The sequence below is a fragment of the Saccopteryx leptura genome, chromosome 3 (genome assembly GCF_036850995.1).
Source record: "Saccopteryx leptura isolate mSacLep1 chromosome 3, mSacLep1_pri_phased_curated, whole genome shotgun sequence".
Taxonomy (NCBI): domain Eukaryota; kingdom Metazoa; phylum Chordata; class Mammalia; order Chiroptera; family Emballonuridae; genus Saccopteryx; species Saccopteryx leptura.
The window spans coordinates 145,850,780-145,870,506 of record NC_089505.1 but is presented as its reverse complement, the minus strand read 5'-3'; the positions used below and the strand labels follow the sequence as shown (position 1 = coordinate 145,870,506).

The 19,727-nt window shown below is 33.9% G+C and overlaps 1 protein-coding gene across 1 annotated transcript in view; it reads left to right on the top strand.

Annotated features, from left to right (window-relative positions):
* The window catches only part of NEGR1 (neuronal growth regulator 1), a 961,252-nt gene that overhangs the window by 614,136 nt on the left and 327,389 nt on the right, over positions 1 to 19,727 (top strand). The window contains exon 4 of the mRNA XM_066376571.1: positions 9,920 to 10,051. Coding sequence (XP_066232668.1) covers positions 9,920 to 10,051 — 132 coding nt within the window. The remainder of the gene's footprint in view (positions 1 to 9,919; positions 10,052 to 19,727) is intronic.

The following is a 19,727-nucleotide window of genomic DNA, read 5'->3' as shown; positions in this document are numbered from 1 at the left end:
GCCCACTAGGGAGCAATGCTCTGCCTATCTGGGGCCCTTGCTTGATTGCAACCTTAACCATATATTAATGTCTGAGGTGGAGGCCATGGAGCCATCCTCAGCACCTGAGGCCAACTGGCTCAAATTGAGCCATGGCCATAAGAGGGGAGGAGAAGAGAGAGTGATGGGAGGGGGAGGGGTGGAGAAGCAGATGGTCTCTACTCCTGTGTGCCCTGACTGGGAATTAAACCCAAGAGAGTCACACACCGAGCCAGGCTGACACTCTACCACTAAGACAACCAGCCAGGACCAAGTTTCTATTTTTCTAGGAATTAGATTGCTAGGAAGTATGACAAATGTATGTTTAATTTTATTAGAAACTAATTAACTGTTTTTCAAAGGTATTGTACCATTTTATATTTTGACCAACACTGTAAGAGAGCTCCAGGAGTTCTGCTTCTTATCAACACTAATCAATGGGTCATTTTTGGGTTTTTTTCTTTTTCTTTTAATCTTTTTATCTCCATCCTAATACATTTGCAGTTGATTCTTGTTATAAATTTTCTTTTTCTAAATTTTATAATGAGTAAGCAGATTCATCATTTTTTGACATATCTATTTACCATCTGAGTATTTTTTAAATAAAATTTTTGTTTAAATATTTTGTTTGTTTTTTAATAAGTTTTATATTTTTACTGAGTTTTGAGAGATCCTTATATATTCTGGGTACAAATCCTTTGTCTAATATGTGATTTACAATATTTTTTCATTATGTAACTTGCCTTTTTAAATAATGGTTTTTGCAAAGCTAACCTTTTTGTTTAATTTTTATGAAATTCAATTTATCAATATCTTGTTTTGTAAATTGTGCTTTTGGTGTCATATCTAAAAACTTTTATGGCCTGGCCACTTGACTCAGTAGTAGAGCCTCTACCCTTCCTCTACCCTTTCTCCTTCCTCTTATCTCTCTTTCTTCTTCTCTCTTTCTTCCTCTCCCACAGTCATGGCTCCATTGACTCAAGTATGTCAGCCCTGGCACTAAAGATGGCTCCATGAAGCCTCTGTCCCAAGCACTAAAAATAGCTCGATTGTGAGCATGGCCTCAGATGGGCAAACCATTTGCCCTAGACAAAGGTTGCTGGGTAGATCAAATCAGGGTGTATGTAGATTTCTGTCTATCTCCCCTTTTCTCACTTGGAAAAAGAAGAAAAAAATTATAATAAAGATAACAAATAAAAATTGTTAGCCCAAGTCAGGGTCACAAAGATTTCCTTCTTTGTTTTATTCTAGACTATTAGTATGTAGTTGTATGGATTTACATTCAAGTGAATGAGGATGATGGTTGAATTAACTTATGTAGAGGATGTGAGATATGGATCAGGATGGACTTAGCATTGACCCACGTCTTAGGTGGAAAACATTTACCCTTACAACATTATATATGATATGAGGTCATATATACAGTTTTCATACAAGTTTTTCTCAGGTTGAGAAAGTTCCCCTTAATTTTTATTTTTCTGAAAACTTTTTTATTATCTTAAATGAATAGCAAATTTTTCAATAACTTATTGGCATGTACAGATACTTGTATATTTTTGTTGTTGTTTTTAACATAGTTAATTATATTGCCTCATTTTTTCAGTTGTATAACCAGCCCTTAATCCTGTAATAAACTACAGTTAGCTATGGTAATATTATTATTTTAAAATGTTATTGGATGTGTTTACTATAAATTAAAAAAATATTTTTATATCTTTGTATTTTTTCTTTTATGTCTTTAGGTTTGATGCTAAGATAATACTAACCTCATAAAATGAATTGGGGAGACTGCATCCTCCTCCATTTTCAGAAAGAATTTGTATACATTTGGTAGTATGTCTTCCTTAAAATCTTAATAAATATGATATTAGAGCTTTCTATGTGAATAATTACAAATTTAATTTCTTCCAATTTTATACATATTGAATATTCAGATTTTATATTTCTTCTAAATCAGTTTGAAGATTTGTGTATTTCAAGGAATTTATCTTTTAATCTAAATTCTTGAGTTAAATGATAAGTAGTTTTTCTTAACCCTTTGAGTAGTGAGTGTTTTTATGCCACTGACCCCGAAGTGAGTTTTTTTTTCAAAAAGTGAAACTAGTTCTAGTTACAATTTTATTAACTTAAAATCATGTTTGTTTCATAACCAATATATGGAAACAAGAAGAACATACATTTGCCTTTTTTAATGTTGCCTTTCATATTTTTAAAATAAAATTTTTTGTACGATCATACTCTGGATGGTCAGGACGCACAAGTACGTACACGAACGTCTGTACTACTCAAAGGGTTAATATTTGATTAGTAGCTATTCAGTTTTTCTTATAATTATAGTAATGTTCTCTCTTTTACCTCTGATATTGGTAATTTGTATTATTGTTCTTTTTATTCTTTATCAATCTAAGTTTTACACATTTCAGTGATCTGTTAAAAGATAGATTTGGGGTCCTGGTCAAGAAAGTCAGTTGATTAGAACGTTGTCTCAACCTGCCTAGGCAGCAGGTGTGATCCTGGACTCATACAAGAGTCAGCCAATGACGGTATGAATAGCTGAAGCAATAAATTAATGTTTCTTTCTCTGTTTCTCTCCCTTCCTCTCTCACTGAAAATCAGTATTTTTTTAAAAAAATTTAGATTTTGGTTTCATTAACTCTCTATTGACCATTTTTAGTTTCATTGATTTATCTTTACTTTAGGTTTTAATTGTTCTTTTTCTACAAATTAATTTTTAATCTTTATTTTTTTGTCATTGTATTCTGGCTTGCATATTTTCAGATAAGAAAAAAAGAATTTCTTATTTCTATTTCTTTACGTGCATTGTATATTTGATCTCTGGCTGCTTGTTAGATTTTCTCTTTCTCTGGTTTTTAGCAACTTGATTATAATGTGCTATTGATTGATTTTGTTTGTGTTTATACTGCTTGTTGATTATAAGATTCTTAGATTAGATATTTTGTTATATACATAAAATTTAGAAAATATTTAGCCTTTATTTCTTTAAATATTTTTTCTATCCCCTTTATGTGATCTTTATATGCATATATAAAATTTTTTATAAATATTTCACATATCAGTGTTTGTTTCATTAATAGTATGTTTTCTCCCTGGGCTTCAAATTGGATAAATATAAAATACTCTTGCTATGTTTTAATTTTAATAATATTTAGTGTCCAATCTGCTGTTGACTTCAGCCACTTAATATTTTGTTTGAAATCTTTTGTGCCTTTATATGAAAATTTTCTTTGGGTTATTTTATTTCTATTTTCCACTTATCTACTCATTATATTCATGTTATTTCTTTAATACTTGAACATAGTTTTAATAGCTGGCTACTTTAAAATCTTTGTGTATTGTATCATCCCTATCATTCTTATATCTCATTCTGACTGATTTTTCTCCTCATATTTTGCAGTTTCCTGTTTCTTTGAATATATAGTAATTTTTTCTTTATTGAATACAGGAACTTGTGTTGCTACATTTTTCAATGTCTAGATATTGTTTTGTTTTTAAAGTGTTAGACTTTTTTCTTACAAGAAGCTATATTGCTTAGAAGTAATTTTAGTCCATTGAACCTTGCTTATTAGATTTAAAAATAAGTCTATAAGAGTCTCTACCCCAGCTTTTTTTCAGCCCTACTACTAAGACATAAACCCTCATCAGTCTCCACTGAATGAAGGCTCTGATATTTATAGAAGCCTCTCCGTTCTTGATAGTCAGGAACCAGATGTCTGTCTGACTTGTTGAGCTCTAAGAATTTTTAAGCTTACAAACTCCTTGTTGTTCTTTCTTCAACTTTATGGGCTTTCTCCCTATGCATGTATAGCTTAGGCCTCAGTAAAGGCAAGGAAACAAATAGAGATTTCTGTACTTCTTTGTGTGAGTGTCTTCTTCTTAGAACTCTGTACCACTACTGCCAGCCCCCTTGGCCTGCCTGCATTCTAATCGCTCTTTGCTCAATTCACAGTATCATAGAGCTTTGGTTTCCACCTCTTTGAGCCTAGGGTATGAAAACTACTTTCAGTAGATAGTTATGGAGATCAATTGTGGATCTCACCTTGTTGGAATCACAGTCATATGTGCCTCTTATCCAATGTCTGAAAAGATTTCTCGTGCATTCTCATGAAAATAATTTGCTTCCAAAAGAATGTCTTATTGGATTTACTTCTTCAACATCACTCATATATCATATTTTTCAGAGGTGTTAATGAACTCAGTGATTTTATCATTTAGACCATTTATTTTTTTTCTGCTGTCTTTCAATATTATAGAAAAATTACAATTTGTATATGCAAGTACAATTGCCAAGTCTAGGGAAGAACTGTCATAGGCAGAATAATGACCCCCAAAGTTATTCGCGTCCCTTGAACCTGTGACTATGTTACCTTACATAGAGTAATCAAAGAGATTATCTTGGATTGGGCAGGTGGGCCCAGTTTAAAACATGACTCCTTAAAAATAGAAGAAGAGGCAGAAGAGTTGTTCAGAGAGTTGAGACTGGAGAAGAGGCAGTAGAGATTCAAGTTAGGAGAGAGACTTGACCCACCATTTTCTAGCTTGGAAGATGGAGGTAAAGAGTTATCACCCAAGGAATGAGAGTGGCCTCTAGAAGCTGACTATAATCCTCTACCAAGAAAATGTGGATCCTGGTACTGCAACAACAAGAGACCTTTTATCCCAACAACTTGAATGAGAGAAAAAAAAAACACGCCAGGAAAGAATCTTGTACTGGTGACACTCTTCAGTTCAATGAGACCCTGTATTAGTTTTATGTTGTTGCTGTAACAAATTACCACATAGTCAGTGATTAAAACAGCATAAATTTATTATTTTACACTTGTATAGGTCAAAAGTCTTGCACTGGTTCCATCAGATTAAAAGCAAAATATTGACAGATTCTATTCCTTTTTGAGAGCTCCAGAAAGAATTAATTTTCTGTTGTCAGCTGAGAGCCATTCCCAGTTTCTAGACACCACAGCTTTTCTGGGCTTGTGCCTCACCTTCTCCATCTTCAACATCAACAATAGTGACTTATTGTGTCACATCTCTCTGACTCACTCTTTTTTCCTTCCTGTTCTACTCTTAAGGTCTCATGTGATAGATTGAACCCTTCAATATAATCAATTGCCTATCTCAAGGTACTTAACATAAATCACATCTGCAAAGTCTTCTTTGCCATGTAACCTAATAGACTTACAGACCCCAGTGATTAGGATATGGATATCTTTGAGGGAGCCATTATTCTACTTACGATAGACCTGTGCTGGACTTCTGACCTCGAGAATAAATTCGTATGGTTTTAAACCAGTAAGTGTGTGCTGATTTGTTATAACAGCCATAGAAAACTAATACAAGTACCAATAACTTTTTCAGCAATCAAATTAACATTGATCTGACCTACTTAGTGTTTTCAGAGGATAAGCATATTTATTCTCACCATTTACAAAGAGAGTGCTAATGCAGCATTTCAATGATACATAGATCAGGCATATAGGTTTGGAATTAGTTCTGAGTATTCTATCTTTCAAAGACTTCATATGCTAGAAATGTAACCTTTAAATGCTAGAGTCTTATATATAATGGAATCTGCCTCATATGCTTACCTAACTTTGAGGAATTAAAAGGATTTAGTGTGATATATATATATATTCTTTTTTTTTTTTAAGAAAGGAGAGAAGTAAATCAAGAAAGTTAAATTATCATTGGGAATTGAGATGGAGAGACAGTGACCCAACATGAGATCAACTCTCAATTGCATCTACAGATCTGCAGGGCAGTTGTGTGTACTGATCTCTCCCAGTGATATAAGAACTGAACTGATACTTGCTATTAACATTTCTTGAGCAACTTTCTCATTTTCACTTCTGGTTCTATTTGGATAGCATGTTAAGATAGATGCACTAATTCTCCAATATAGCAACCTCTTACCACAGAAACAATGTTTACCTATATTGACCTTCCTGTCACGCCCAAACCTCTGCATTATAAGCTAATGTACTTTGTAGTTTCTATGATATGTTCTAAGTGCTCTACTTGTGTTAACTCACTTCATCTTTAAACATTAAATTCTGACTATAAGGTCATATAGTTCTAAATGGCAGAGCAGGGATTTGAAGCCAGATATACTAGTTCTGGAACCCACATTTCTAATTACTCAGTATGATGCAGTCCATACTTGCAAGATACCAAATATGCTGGTAGATAACAAGGTGACAGATATAATAACAATCATGAATGTAAAAAAAATCCAAAAAGATTTTAAAAAATAATTTGTGGAGTACCATCTAGTCAAAAATGGCTACGAGTCCCTAACAAAATACACTCCTGCAGCAAAACCTTAAAAGGTGGATGACTCTTTCTGTGCAAAGGTTTTGGAAACTGAAATGACTCTGAAAACCAATATGCAATCATTGGCCTATCACCTGAGTGTGTGCATTCAGAGATCAGTGACTGAGAACCACGGCGGCTCCTAGGAAAGATTTGGGCATTATTTAGGAGGCAAAACTACAGGACACAGTGACTGATCGTGATATGTACTGAAATAAAATATATTGTCAGAGTTAATAGTCAGGTTTCTGGCTTGAGCAACTGGGTGATGATCAAAGCACTCACTGAGTCTCCCAACACGGGAGGAGTTGCAGATGTGGCTGGGAAGGGAAGGTTGCTTTTGGCGTGCTGACTTTGAGATGCCTGTGAATCTTCCAAGTGAAGATGTCCAACTAAATATATGTGTTTAGGTTTCAAGATCTAGATATAGACTAAGTAGATCAATCAAGAATGTATCAATATATAAATAGTAATGAAATGCAAATGAATGGACAAGATCCCCTGAACTAGCGGCCTCAGTGAAGGAGACAAACGGTCATAGGACAGAAAGTATAGAAGGGATCTGAAAAAGTAAAACATTTTGAAAAAGTGAAAGAAAATGGCCAGAGAGGTGAGAGAAAAACTAGTGAAGGATGATGCCCTCGGAATTGCTGCTATATCACAATGCATTTCTATCTCATTGATATTTATTTGTATCGGTACCCTCAAAGTACATATTCTCATAAACATTGTAAAGGCTTAGCTTTGGTGATGGTCCTCATGTTTTTAACTCCCTATTTCCCTTAGGCTTTGGTCTTTCCCTTCCATTTGGGGAGATAAATTGGGTTACATTGCATGACCTGAAGTGTTCTTTGCATTTTAATGTGCTATTCCCAACTCCTCTTCTCTTATGAAGGGAGTGATGGGGAAAAAGGGCAACCAGGCCAAGTATAAAGGGAAACTAGGTGGAGAATTACTCTACAACAAGTAAAAGACTATGCCAAATAAAAATTTAAAAAAAAACCTGCTTCCTTCTTTAATTTCTAAAACCTATATTTTTTTCCTGTTATTATACTTTTTGTTCCTGGTAGACATACATATCAAATGTATGTTTTTTTCTTATCCTTCAATATTTGAGAGCAGTTGTCCATATATCTACAATGCTTAAGTAGCAAAAACAGTATCACATAAACTCACAGAAACCATATTTAATATTTTTTATTATTGACATCGATCAATAAGAGTACATAGGTTTCAGGTAAACATTTCTATGGCATTTCAACTGTTGATTATGTTGTATACCTTAATGATTTATTTAAGAATTAGATAATACTTGATTATTCAAAAGGGTATATTGCATGCTTTTTATTAAAAGAATGCATGTTAGGGGAATACAATTTATTAAAATTATATTAGTACACAAAAATAACAATATTCAAGTAAAATTTTAATGTTGAGCATAAGTTAGACCCTAATACTGTATTTTCCCATATATAAGATACCCCTTTTTTCAAAAAATTTGGGGTCTGAAAATTGGGTATGTCTTACACAGTGGTTGTAGATTTTTTTACTTGCATTTCCCACTTTTTTGCACTTGATTTTGCTCTCATTGTTGAAGACAGTGATTTGTCATCATTCACAGATGAGGACAAGCTAATGGATGGGAGTTTTGACAGTGATAAGGAGTTGTTTGAATTTTATGATGAATAAAACTTGAGTTCAATACCTTTATGTAATATATTTGTTTCAAATTTTGGGCTCCAAAATTAAGATGTATCTTACACATGGGAGTGTCTTATCATGGGGAAATATGGGGAAATTTGTTTTTACAAAGTTTCATAAGAGTGTATCTTTTAACTTGTGATTGACTTCATTTTGTACTGCTTAACTTGGTAATTTAATTCTGATACAACATATCAATTCTTCCCTGCTTTAATTTGCACTTAATATTCTCTTACTTTATAATTCAAGTTATACTTTATAAATTGTAAGCATGTGAATAGGAATTTTGTCCTCCATATAGTCTTACGGACATGTTTAACTCTAGATTATTTTCATAATAAGGGTGAAAATAAGAGAAATAGAAGGGAACAATAGAAATCAATGCTTTATTTGTATATTGGAGTCAGATAAGAGCACTGGGTTGAACTGAAAATATAATTATAAAATCAAATTTTAAACCATGGACATTGAAGACAACTGCTGATTTTGTTAGTTTACTTCTTACCTATACCTGACATATTTTATAAGCCAACCACCATCTGAGAAATATAACTCGACCCTATCTACAACTTATAACTATCCAGAATAAAAGAATGGAGAAATGACTTAACTATATATATATGTGGTATCTTAAACAGTCCAGGTTGCAAATAATGAAGTCACATTATCTGGAAGGCAAACAGAGCAACAACATTTAGGCTCAGGTAATAGAACCCACAGGAAAAGAAATTTTAATTGACATGGATTTTAGATCTGAAACACCAAAACTAAATTTTATTTTGTTTTATTCATATAAAATGAATCTTCTTACTAGTTTTATAACATATTATTACTTATTATAGCTTTGATGACAGAATAAGATGAAAACAAAAATAAGATTGATTTTGAAAACAGACCATTTAACAGAACCATTGTTTTATTTTATAGTTCTCTTTGATATGCCTTGAAATGTGATTTTTAAGGACTTGTACAAGGAGGGAGAAAGGTCCCACCTCTTGAAATTCACATAGGCCCATTCTTCCTTTGCTGTGGCAATCACAACCTTTCCTGCCTAATAATCTTTTACTTTCAAATAAATAAAAATTCCATGATTTCAGAAGAATTCTTTCTTTTTTTCAAATCCAACTCATTTGGTGATATTCTCTCATCTGTGATTATGGCTTTATAATCTATTGCTATTTTTAGTCAAATAGAATATTTTTCCTGAAATATTAAAAATAAAGATAATCTAGTCTATTTTTATGACCACTTAATTTTCAGTTTGAGTGCAGTAGTGATTTTTTGAGGTGTACTGTATGGGTTATATATAGTATTAAGGTATATCTCTCTTGGGAAAATGAACAATTTTGGAAACTGAAACATGGACATGGTAATGGTTTACTATATTTCTGTACTCTTATCTAGCCAGCTGGCTTGAAACCTGGAGAATGAGTATGAGATCTCCCCAAAAGAAAAGTAACATTTAGTTAGGTTACGTGTCAAGTTGCTAGCATACAGTACATAAAAGTCAGTGTGTACCAAGTGATATTAGTGAATTCCATCTACACCGCTAGGAGGTTGTTGAACTCAATTACAGAAATGTGCAGAGCTCTACTTGATATGTGACAAGGTTAGGAGACCACAATCAATTAAAAAAACACATGTATATCCTGTTCTGGGGAAACAATATTGTTATAATATCCCTTGTTCTGTTTCTGATTCTTTTCTCTGACTTTCCTTCTGAACATAGAACAAAGGTTTTAATAATTCTCCAGTTTCATCTGCAATTGTTTTGTCAGTAATATCCAATAGGAAGACATGAGATTGTTGTTTTAATTCAATGAAGCTTCAGGCAGCTACAATTAAACATGCTGTACTTTTTTTTTCCTTGTAGCAAAACCATTTGAAAATGGACAGTATTTGGACATTTACGGAATTACCAGAGACCAGGCTGGAGAATATGAATGCAGTGCAGAAAATGATGTGTCATTCCCAGACGTGAAAAAAGTAAAAGTTGTCGTAAACTGTAAGTCCCATCAACTTTTATCCAAATAATCTCAGAAAAATAAAATAAACCACCAGAGAAAATGCAGTTTGAAATTTATGTTGCTGTTTCTAAGAGATAATTTATTGCAAAAGTTCACCTATCGAGAATGAAAATGTGTACGTATTAAAATATTGGTAAAATTGCTTTATGTAACATCAACTATCCCAAATAATTCCATCATAATTCAGTTTAATGTACAGACAGAAATGTTTCTAATATCATCCTAGTTCCCAGCAATCTAACCTGTGTTATCCTTGTCTCTAAGGCAGAGTAGACAGAAAGCGTTTTCTTCAGCCTTTTACCTTTCACCTCCAGTGTATTTTGACTCAATGGAAGTATGAAACTCCTAATCAAACCTGATGGAAATGTAGTGTACTGTGCTGGTCTTATTACTTAGTTTATTTAATGCTGTTTAGTTTGAAACTATAAAGAAAAATTAATTTTCTCATAAACATCATTATTAGGAAGTTAAAATAGTAAGAAATATCTGAGGAACTATCAATGCCTTTATGTTACACCCTTTCTCTAAATGCATCCCAAAACACTAATAATGTAAGACATTTCTCATTGACGTCCTATTCTGTATCTTATGATTTCAATAGTCAAGACTCCAGTAGTCTTTACTTTTCAAAAACACCCCCATAGTCTTTCTCTCAAAAATTTTTATATTTCTTTAATTTATTCAAATAAAGTACTTTAATGTAATAGTATGTTACCAAATGTTTACTAGCTATAGTTTTCAGTTTTTTTCATTCCATTTATACATCTTCCTATAGATAGCCATTGCTAATAACTCATACATAGTGTCACACCATAGATAAAAAAAATTACTCCAAATATATGCCAAAATTATAAGACAAAGTATTTTTATATTAAAATGCCTTTTTCAGTTTCATAGGCCAAAATTAACTATCTAAATGCCCTTCGCAGTTGAGTGCCTGCAAGGGCAAATGACTGCCAGCCACTAAGATTTGCCCAGGACTGATCTGTACATTTGGGATTGAACTATCTCCATGAGACTGAGCAAATGTGCTTAATACCTGATCAAGAGGCAGTCTGTGGGCAGAATTTTTTATATAACGTTCTTCCGACAAACTTTAGATTTACCCAAGAAGCTCATTAAAAATGGAAAGTGTATGCACTCCTACATCAACCCTACTGAATCAGAATCCTTGGGGTATAAGTAGCCATTAAGTCTCAAGACACCTGTTGTAGAGGCCTATTGCTCAAACCTCTGGAACTCTCTCCAATTGAATGTTAAAAGCAAGTAAAACTTCATGATCATTCTATCATTAACCATATTTCTCTGAGTCTGAGTCTACTGACTCTATTGTTGGAGTGGTGGGAAAGCAGGTGAGAAATAGAACTACTAACGAAGTAGTATTTTTAGCAGTGAGCACAAAGAATTGCAAAGATAGAGTCAAACCGTTCCATTCTGAAGGCACCCAGCCCAGCAGCGCAGCCCACATTAAAACCCTCAGACCCGGGAGTGATGTCTGCAGTGGGGAGGAAGCTGAAAGTCCACCTGCTGTAAGGATTCTCTTGGGCCCGTCCTCCACATTTAATCCAGATTTGCTTTTGTATTCACACTTTCTTTCTTACCCTTTTTTATCCCTCTGACTTTAGTTCATTGACACATTATTTAATTTGCTTCTATATTTTTTCTGGACAAGTGGGGAACTTAGACTAAGGAGGCAGAAATTTGGAGAGAAACTGAATTGAAAGATTTGGATGACTAACCAAAGAGTCATCACAGGATCTGGGTGGAGAAGAGAATCCTTAAATAAAACAGAAGGACACAAATTAGAAACAAGATGCCAAGCACTGTGGTGGATCTGCCACTCTTTCATGTATGCTGGCAGGAGAGAGACAGAGGGTTCTCTATTGATCATAGCAACAGCACTAGCCAGAGTATCATCATTTTCTTGTATCAGTCCCCCAAGCCCCAATTACTATAGGGTGATACAGTGAGGGCCAGGATTCACCTACACGCCCAGTGGGTTTATGTCGTAGCTGAGGCTCCTGGGCTTAGGAAAATCCATGTTTTTTGTTTGTTTGTTTGTTTTTTATCATGGCAGCAAGTAAACCTGCCCTTTACTACAGAGGAAGAAAATATCTTTATTATACTGGACTGTAAACCAACATGCTCTTTGCTCCATAGGGAGACCTACTTCATCTGTCTTCCAAGACTGTTCATTATACATGCATTCTTAAAAAGATAGTCAGGAACAAAAGCTGTCAGTGCCTCTACTCAGACCTGCAGAAACACAAGAGACCCATGGAGAATTGTTTTCCAAAACAGAATTGGAACAGGGAAGTTTGAAGCCTAGAAACATTTCATCAGGGGCAAAGTGTGCTTCAGCAGCTTTTGTAGGTGTCAGACACCTAAGGATGGGTAGGAAAAAAGACTTTGTTACCCAACTTTAACTTAAGAAGGGAAACAAGAAAGAAAAAAAGAGTTAAATAGAAAAAGCTAAGCAGGTTGCTTTTTAAATCAGAACACAGAAAAACATTTTTTTTTTTTATTAAGTGAGACGCGGGAGGCAGACAGAAAGGTACGTACCTGGCCAGCCCCCTACTGGGGAGGCTGAGCACATTTGGAACTGTGGCTCTGTTGCTTGGAAACTGAGCTATTTTAATGCTTGAGGCGAGGCTATGGAGCCATTCTCAGCGCCCAACCATTTGAGCCACGGATGCAGGAGGGGAAGAGAGGGAGAGAAGGGGGGGAGTGGAGAAGCAGATGGTTGCTTCTCCTGTGTGGGCTGACCAGGAATTGAACCTAGGACTTCCACACACTGGGGTAATGTTCTACCACAGAGCAAACCAGCCAGGGCCAACAGAAAAACATTTTTTAAGAATTAATTTTAGTTAAAGTGAAGTTCTAAGTGCAAGTGTGGTATAGACATAGTATAAACATAGCTTACACTAAAAAAATGGACCCAACAGAATTTTTAATAACTTCAAGCTATCAATTTTGTCTGCTGTTCCTTCCCAAATTATAGTTATGATAGCTTACTTTTTCTTAAATGTGTCATAAAGAACTATATTTAATACTGATTGATCAATTGCAGTATTGATCTCTTGAATCAGTATTTTATGTAAGAGATGAGTTCAGTTTAGGGTTCTGGTAAAGACCAAAAGATTGCCTTTGTTTGAAATAGTTAGGTCACATATACATATACAAGCAATGTCTAAGTCATACAAGTATGTGAATGTGTGTGTACATATTCCTAGTTATGAGGTTTGAAGTGTTAATTTTGTGAATTTATAAGGCAAAAATTAAGCATTATCTATGTATTTTATTGACCTAATTACCCAAAGGAAATTAGCCAGACCCTATTGAGAACATTTTATTTGTCAAAGCTCAAAATTGAGCACCATGGTCCATCTTAGCAGCACAGAACTGCTCATCCCCTGACAACCCGAAGATTCCCTGAAGGTAGAATCATGCCAAGTTCAAGGCAGCCCACTTTTTCATTGTTATTAATCAATATTGGTTGTGCTTGCCCTGGCCTGTTGGCTCTGTGGTAGAGAGTCAGCATGGCATGTGGAAGTCCCGGGTTTGATTCCCAGCCAGGGCACACAGGAGAAGCGCCCATCTGCTTCTGCACCCTTCCCTCTCTCCTTCCTCTCTGTCTCTTTCTTCCCCTCCTGCAGCCAAGGCTCCATTAGAGCAAAGTTGGCCCAGGCGCTGAGGATGGCTCTGTGGCCTCTGCTTCAGGCACTAGAATGGCCCTGGTTGCAACGGAGCATCGCCCCGGATGGGCAGAGCATCACCCACTGGTGGGCATGCCTGGTGGATCCCAGTTGGTCGGGCGCATGCTGGAGTCAGTCTGACTGCTTCTCTGCTTCTAACTTTAAAAAACTACAATATATATAAATATATATTGATTGTGCTTATAAAACTGCAATAGCTGTGTGACTTATTATTTGAAGAGAAACTCTTGTCTTTTTTTCCACATGTGGCTCAAGATAAAATGTAATAAATTTCATTATGTTCTAATAGATTTAGTTATGTGGTATGTCAATTTGAAAAAGAAATCTAAGTTCCCTGCAACTTATAAATGCTTAATGTTTACTATTTATCTAATACATCTGCTAAATTTACTATGTATATAAGACACACATATGATGAAGTCATATTTGCCATATACTTTATACTTATAGCACCATTTAATTTAATTAAACAGCAATGTAGTGAAATGATTTATATAATTAACTTATTTTATATAGATTGATCTAATTGCTTGGCTTAACAAATCAGTTTATTTTGAGTTACTTACAGATTTTGTAGATGACTATTCTCTTTATCTTTAACTATTTTCTTTCATTAATTTATGTAGAAAATTACACATAAATTTATTTATATATACACACATTTAACTTATATATGTAAATATAGGTATATATATTTCATGTCAAATTTAAAAAACAAATAACAAATAGGAATTATTATAGTTATAATCAAACCTTAAGTAATTAATATACATACATATAACAGGAGAGAAAATATTTTGAACCAGTTGGTTAGCTAAGCCTGAGGGAGATAGTCGATTAGAGTTGGATAGTTTCTCTGTTTTATTTGCATCTGTATCCCATCCCTAGAAGCAGCCTAGAGAATACTAGTTCCATAACTTTTATTGTTAATTTAAAAAACAAAAAAATTAATGATTGCCAGAAAACCCATGCTTTCACTGAATTGGGAAAAACATGAAAATCTGGTTAGCGAAGAAAAGAGACCAGAGTCTATAAAATTCGCAAGGTCTGCTTATTTGAAGCCATATCTAGAATCTGAAAAATTTAGAGAAGTACCATAGATTTATCAAGTAATATAGATTTCTATAGGGAAGAAATATTCCAGATATCAAAAATCAGAAAAGCGTGTAAAACCTGGCCCTTCAAAATAAATGCTACTAGTAAAAGGGGTCGAGTTCCCTCATCTTGTGACAGGAGCTGTTTATTCTTCACCCTATTTATACATGTTCTTCCAGTTGAAGGTAATTGTTTTAGAAATGTGGGCCTTATAGTCAGAAATACTTATTTGAACTGCTGTTCTATAATTTATTGGACTTTGAGAACTTGGGGTCCCACTTTGCCTTTCTGAGTTTTAATTTCCAATTCTGTTTACTGAGGACAATAATACATACATTTCAGGGTTTGGGTAAGGATTAAATGAGATGATATACATACAATGCCTGTATTGCCCGGCTTATTGTAGGCAACTGAATATAATCAGTGTGTGTGTGTGTGTGTGTGTGTGTGTGTGTGTGTGTGTGTGTGTGTGTATGTTTACTCTAGAATATATTCTCTATATAGTAAGGGATTTTCCTTTCCTTTGTACAATGATGTGTTCCTGTAACAGAACAGTACATGGTCCACAAGAGGTACCCTAAAAATACTGGTTGAATGAGTTACTTACTAAAAAGTTTAGCATTCTCTAAGTGAATCATTCTTACTGGATAGAACAGGAAAAAGATATTAGACAATTTGCTTGACAATTTCATGGTTTTTCCCCCAAGAGAATAAGTAAATGGTATGTTGACCAATTTACTTCTGATATGATTTTTTTAACCAAATTGTTCAAATGAATGCAATAAAGGCAACCTAACATTTAGATAGTGTTTTTACCTAAAGAGAGAAATAACTAATTCCATTTTTTAACAGATAAGAAAATTGAGGTTCAGGGAGATAAAAACATTTAATAACTTCCTTGATTTTCAAGAACAAAACAGACATGAAAAATAAAAAATATTAAGCAGAAAAAATATATAGTCAACCAGATTAATATAAAAAGAGGTCTAGACATAATTTCAGTTTTCAGTCATGACAGTGAGATTTATGTATTGATCATTTTATTTAGTATAAGTTTTTGTGCGCATAATTTCCAGTAAAATAGAATTGAGTAATTCTTCCTATCATCAAACAGTGAAGATATTTTTAGTTGCACGGTGCACTAAGATTTTATGCAATAAATCAAAGGTATATATTTGTGCATTATTTTGCATCTGATACATATTTATTTATGCAAATATGCACTTTATCTTTCAATATAACTTACTCCAAACATGTACAATAGAAGTACCAGTTAATATAACTTAGTACAATTGTATCAAAGCCTGAAATTATGAGGAATGAGGAGGATGAGGCTTCTAGGGAAAAGGCCAGTTTTCATAGGCTTTTCATAAAGTTTTTCCAAAGCCTTGGGCAAGTTAAAGGAGGCATGCCAGGCTTAAGACAAGAAGAAATAGCAGATGACAATAGATATTTTTTAAATAAAGAGAAAATTTCTGTATTTAGAGTTGGAATGGAATAAAGATATTATCATGGGACCAGCAGAAAAATGGTTTTATGTGAATTCATAATTATCACCTTAGTTTTTATTTCTGGCTTCATTCTATGCCCCAACCATCACTTTCTATTTACCTTATCTTTCCCATCTACTTATAATTTAGGCTCCTCTCATGCATTTTATACTTCTTTATAAGCTAATTGACACTTCTTTGGAACAACTCAGAGCATAAATAATACATATTGCTGTCTTTTAAGTAAAATACTGATTCATATGTCATTTCTAAAGTAATACTGAAGCCCTTAAGTAAACCTATATTTATATATATATTTATTTACTTATTTAGTTATTCTTTACCATGACCTATCAAGGTCTTAGAGCCTGGAATACTGGTCTTCAACTATACCATCAAAGAAAGGAAAAGAGAAAAGAAACACCTATTTATAATGCAGAGTGGCATGTGCTTTGAATAAAAATCATAAGGTGGTGCTCAAGGCTATCAGAAAGGCACCAAACCCAGTCTTAGGGTATCATAAAAAGCTTCAGAGACCTTGAACTTGATGGTGTCTGAAGGACAGAATTGAAATTGACAGAATTTTTTTTAAAAAGAAGGCTGGGGGAGAGCAGTCTCCCAGAGAGAAGCAGCAGCATTTGCTTAGCCCCAGAGAAATTAGGGGACAAGGCACTGCTTGGTCTTGGACTGTATTGAACTAGAGGAGACCAAACAGGGAAGCAGAAAATAAGGTGGGTGTTGTAGAGGAAAGTGGGCCAGTTTAGATGGGAGTTCATGAATTTTCACAGGCAGACATAGATCCAGTGCTTCTCAATTAAGTATTGATAATAACTCTGAAATGCTAGAACTATTCAGCTGTGTCTAAATATTAAAGAAATGTATTTAAATATTTTTATTTTATCCACTCATGGAGTGCACTGGAAGATTCCTGTATTGTGATGGCAAGGGCACAAGAAAGGATTAAAATGATAACATCAAGAACAACAACAAATTTAATTAACAGAGATAGGAGGAGCTAAAAAAATGTGAAGGAAAATCCCTATAGGTATTGAATATGGAATATTACAAACATATGGATAAATACCCAGAAAATATAGTTTTAAATAAAACATTTCTCCTCAATAGAACAACATAACATCTACGAGTGAAGACTTTTCTTTTTAACTTGGGACTCTATGTTATAAAACTTTCAGATTTAATTCTATGGTTTATATAATCTCTCAGTTGAAGTAAAACTGTGTTATTAAACATGCAGTTAAGGAACGCATGATTTCTCCTGTTGAGGGAGACATAATTGGTCCTTTGTTTTAAATTTAGACATACACTTCAATTAATGACTAGAGTGCCAAGGTTATTTTTACTTAATGAGTCTGCTACCCAATTTAAGTTAAATATATTCTCTCATACTTTTATCTAGATGTTGGGAATAAGTTCAGTGTTAAAGGTCTCTGAGTAAATTTTCACCTTTTTCTTCATGGAAAATCAAAACACATCTGCAGTAACCATGTGTGCATTTCATTATTCCTCCTTTTAAAGTTGAAAGATGAAATAATTGTCTTGCTTTAATATATAAGCAAAACTGTTTGCCAGATGAGCCTTTATTTATTTTTTGTTGTTGTTTATAGTTCTTTCCAGGTTGGCATTTATTGCTTAGAAAATATTCATACACACCCAGGCCGGATGGCTGGGTTAGTTGTTAGAGCGTTGTCCCAAAGCGCAGAGGTTGCTGGTTTGACCCCTGGTCAGGGCACATACAGTAACGAATTGATGTTTCTGTCTCTCTCTCTGTGTCTCGCTCCCTCCCTTCCCGTTTTGCTAAATCAATAAATAAAAATTTTAAAAAGAAATAGAAAACATACATACATGTTTATATAAATTACATTTTATATATATATATACATGTACACACACATATATAAATTAATAGTATGATAGAATCTGACCATTATTTATGAGTACAAAAGCAGTTTCTAACAGGGTGAAATGCGCTGGGTTAAAAATTACTCCATGCCAAACTAAAGAAAATGGGTGAAGTTAGGAAAGAAAGAACAAATGTATAGCCATTCACCATATGTGTGCTTCTCGGAGGGTGTACTCATCTAGATTTATGCTTTAAATATGTCAAAGTGCCACATTCTAAAAACTTCAGCATGGCTTCTCATGAATATATGCTTCAAACGTACAGTTCATAAACCTGTATTTGCCTAGGTCTAAATTAATCAGCTTCTTTCCTCAGTAAGCATGTATATAAAGCATGATAATTTATGGAATTGAATGCATTTGAACTGAACACTTAAGAGCTATTCACATTTTGGAGCAGAATGAATTAATCTTAGTTTTTTTTCCATATCATTGAGACTGTACTTCACAGAATTGTCAGTATTCTCAGGTCTGCGACTGCACATATTTTGTATGTTTTGTGTACCTGTATGTATGTGTGTGAATGCAGTGAAGGTGGAGTGATTAGGAAAAAAATATGGTGGAAGTGGTATAAATAAAGGCAGTATATAAAAGAGATAATTTGAAACAAAAGGGAACAAATCGTGGGACACTCCCTTTGCACACATGCACGATTGCTTTGCCTGTCCCACTCATTCCTTCTTTCATTTATTAATTCATTCTCCCTTTCATGCCCATTTAGTACTATTCCTTGTTATATTTTTCTCCTCTTTCTTTCTTTTTTTTTCTACCCACATATATAATAATACTAAACCAAATTTTGAAAGACATGTACATCATGAGAGTAGGAAATAAATTTTATTCTGTCGTTTTGGAAATATTTTAAATATGCAGATTCTTGAATAAGCACTCCCTACTACACTAAATTAGTCTATATTATACTTATAAAAAAATGGGTAAAACTTTCTTGAAAATTTTCTAGGTAATAATAAACATTTTTGTTCGGATATTACTGAACAAGGAAAGAGAAAAGAAAATGTGAATTCTATTTATAACTCAATGAATTATAAGACTTTGGACAAAGAACTTAAACTTTTAAGTATTCACTCCCTTATCTGTAAAATGAAAAAAAGTCATTGGTATGGTTTCCCCAAATTCAGAGATTATGTGTTTCTCTGATCCAAAGGTTCAAGTTTTTTAGGCATTGCATGGATTCAACTCCCAGGAGGCAGGAAGCAAAAGTTTAAAGCAACTGTTTGGCTTTCGTATCTAATGATTCTAAGTAAGCAATTTCTTTGCTTTGTGAATTCTTTTAGACATTCTTTTTTTATTGAATTTATTGGGGTGACACTGGTTAACAAAATTATAGTTTCTGGTGCACAATTCTACAACACATCATCTACATAGTGTATTGTGTTCACCACCCTAAGTCAAGTCTCCGTCAGATGAATATT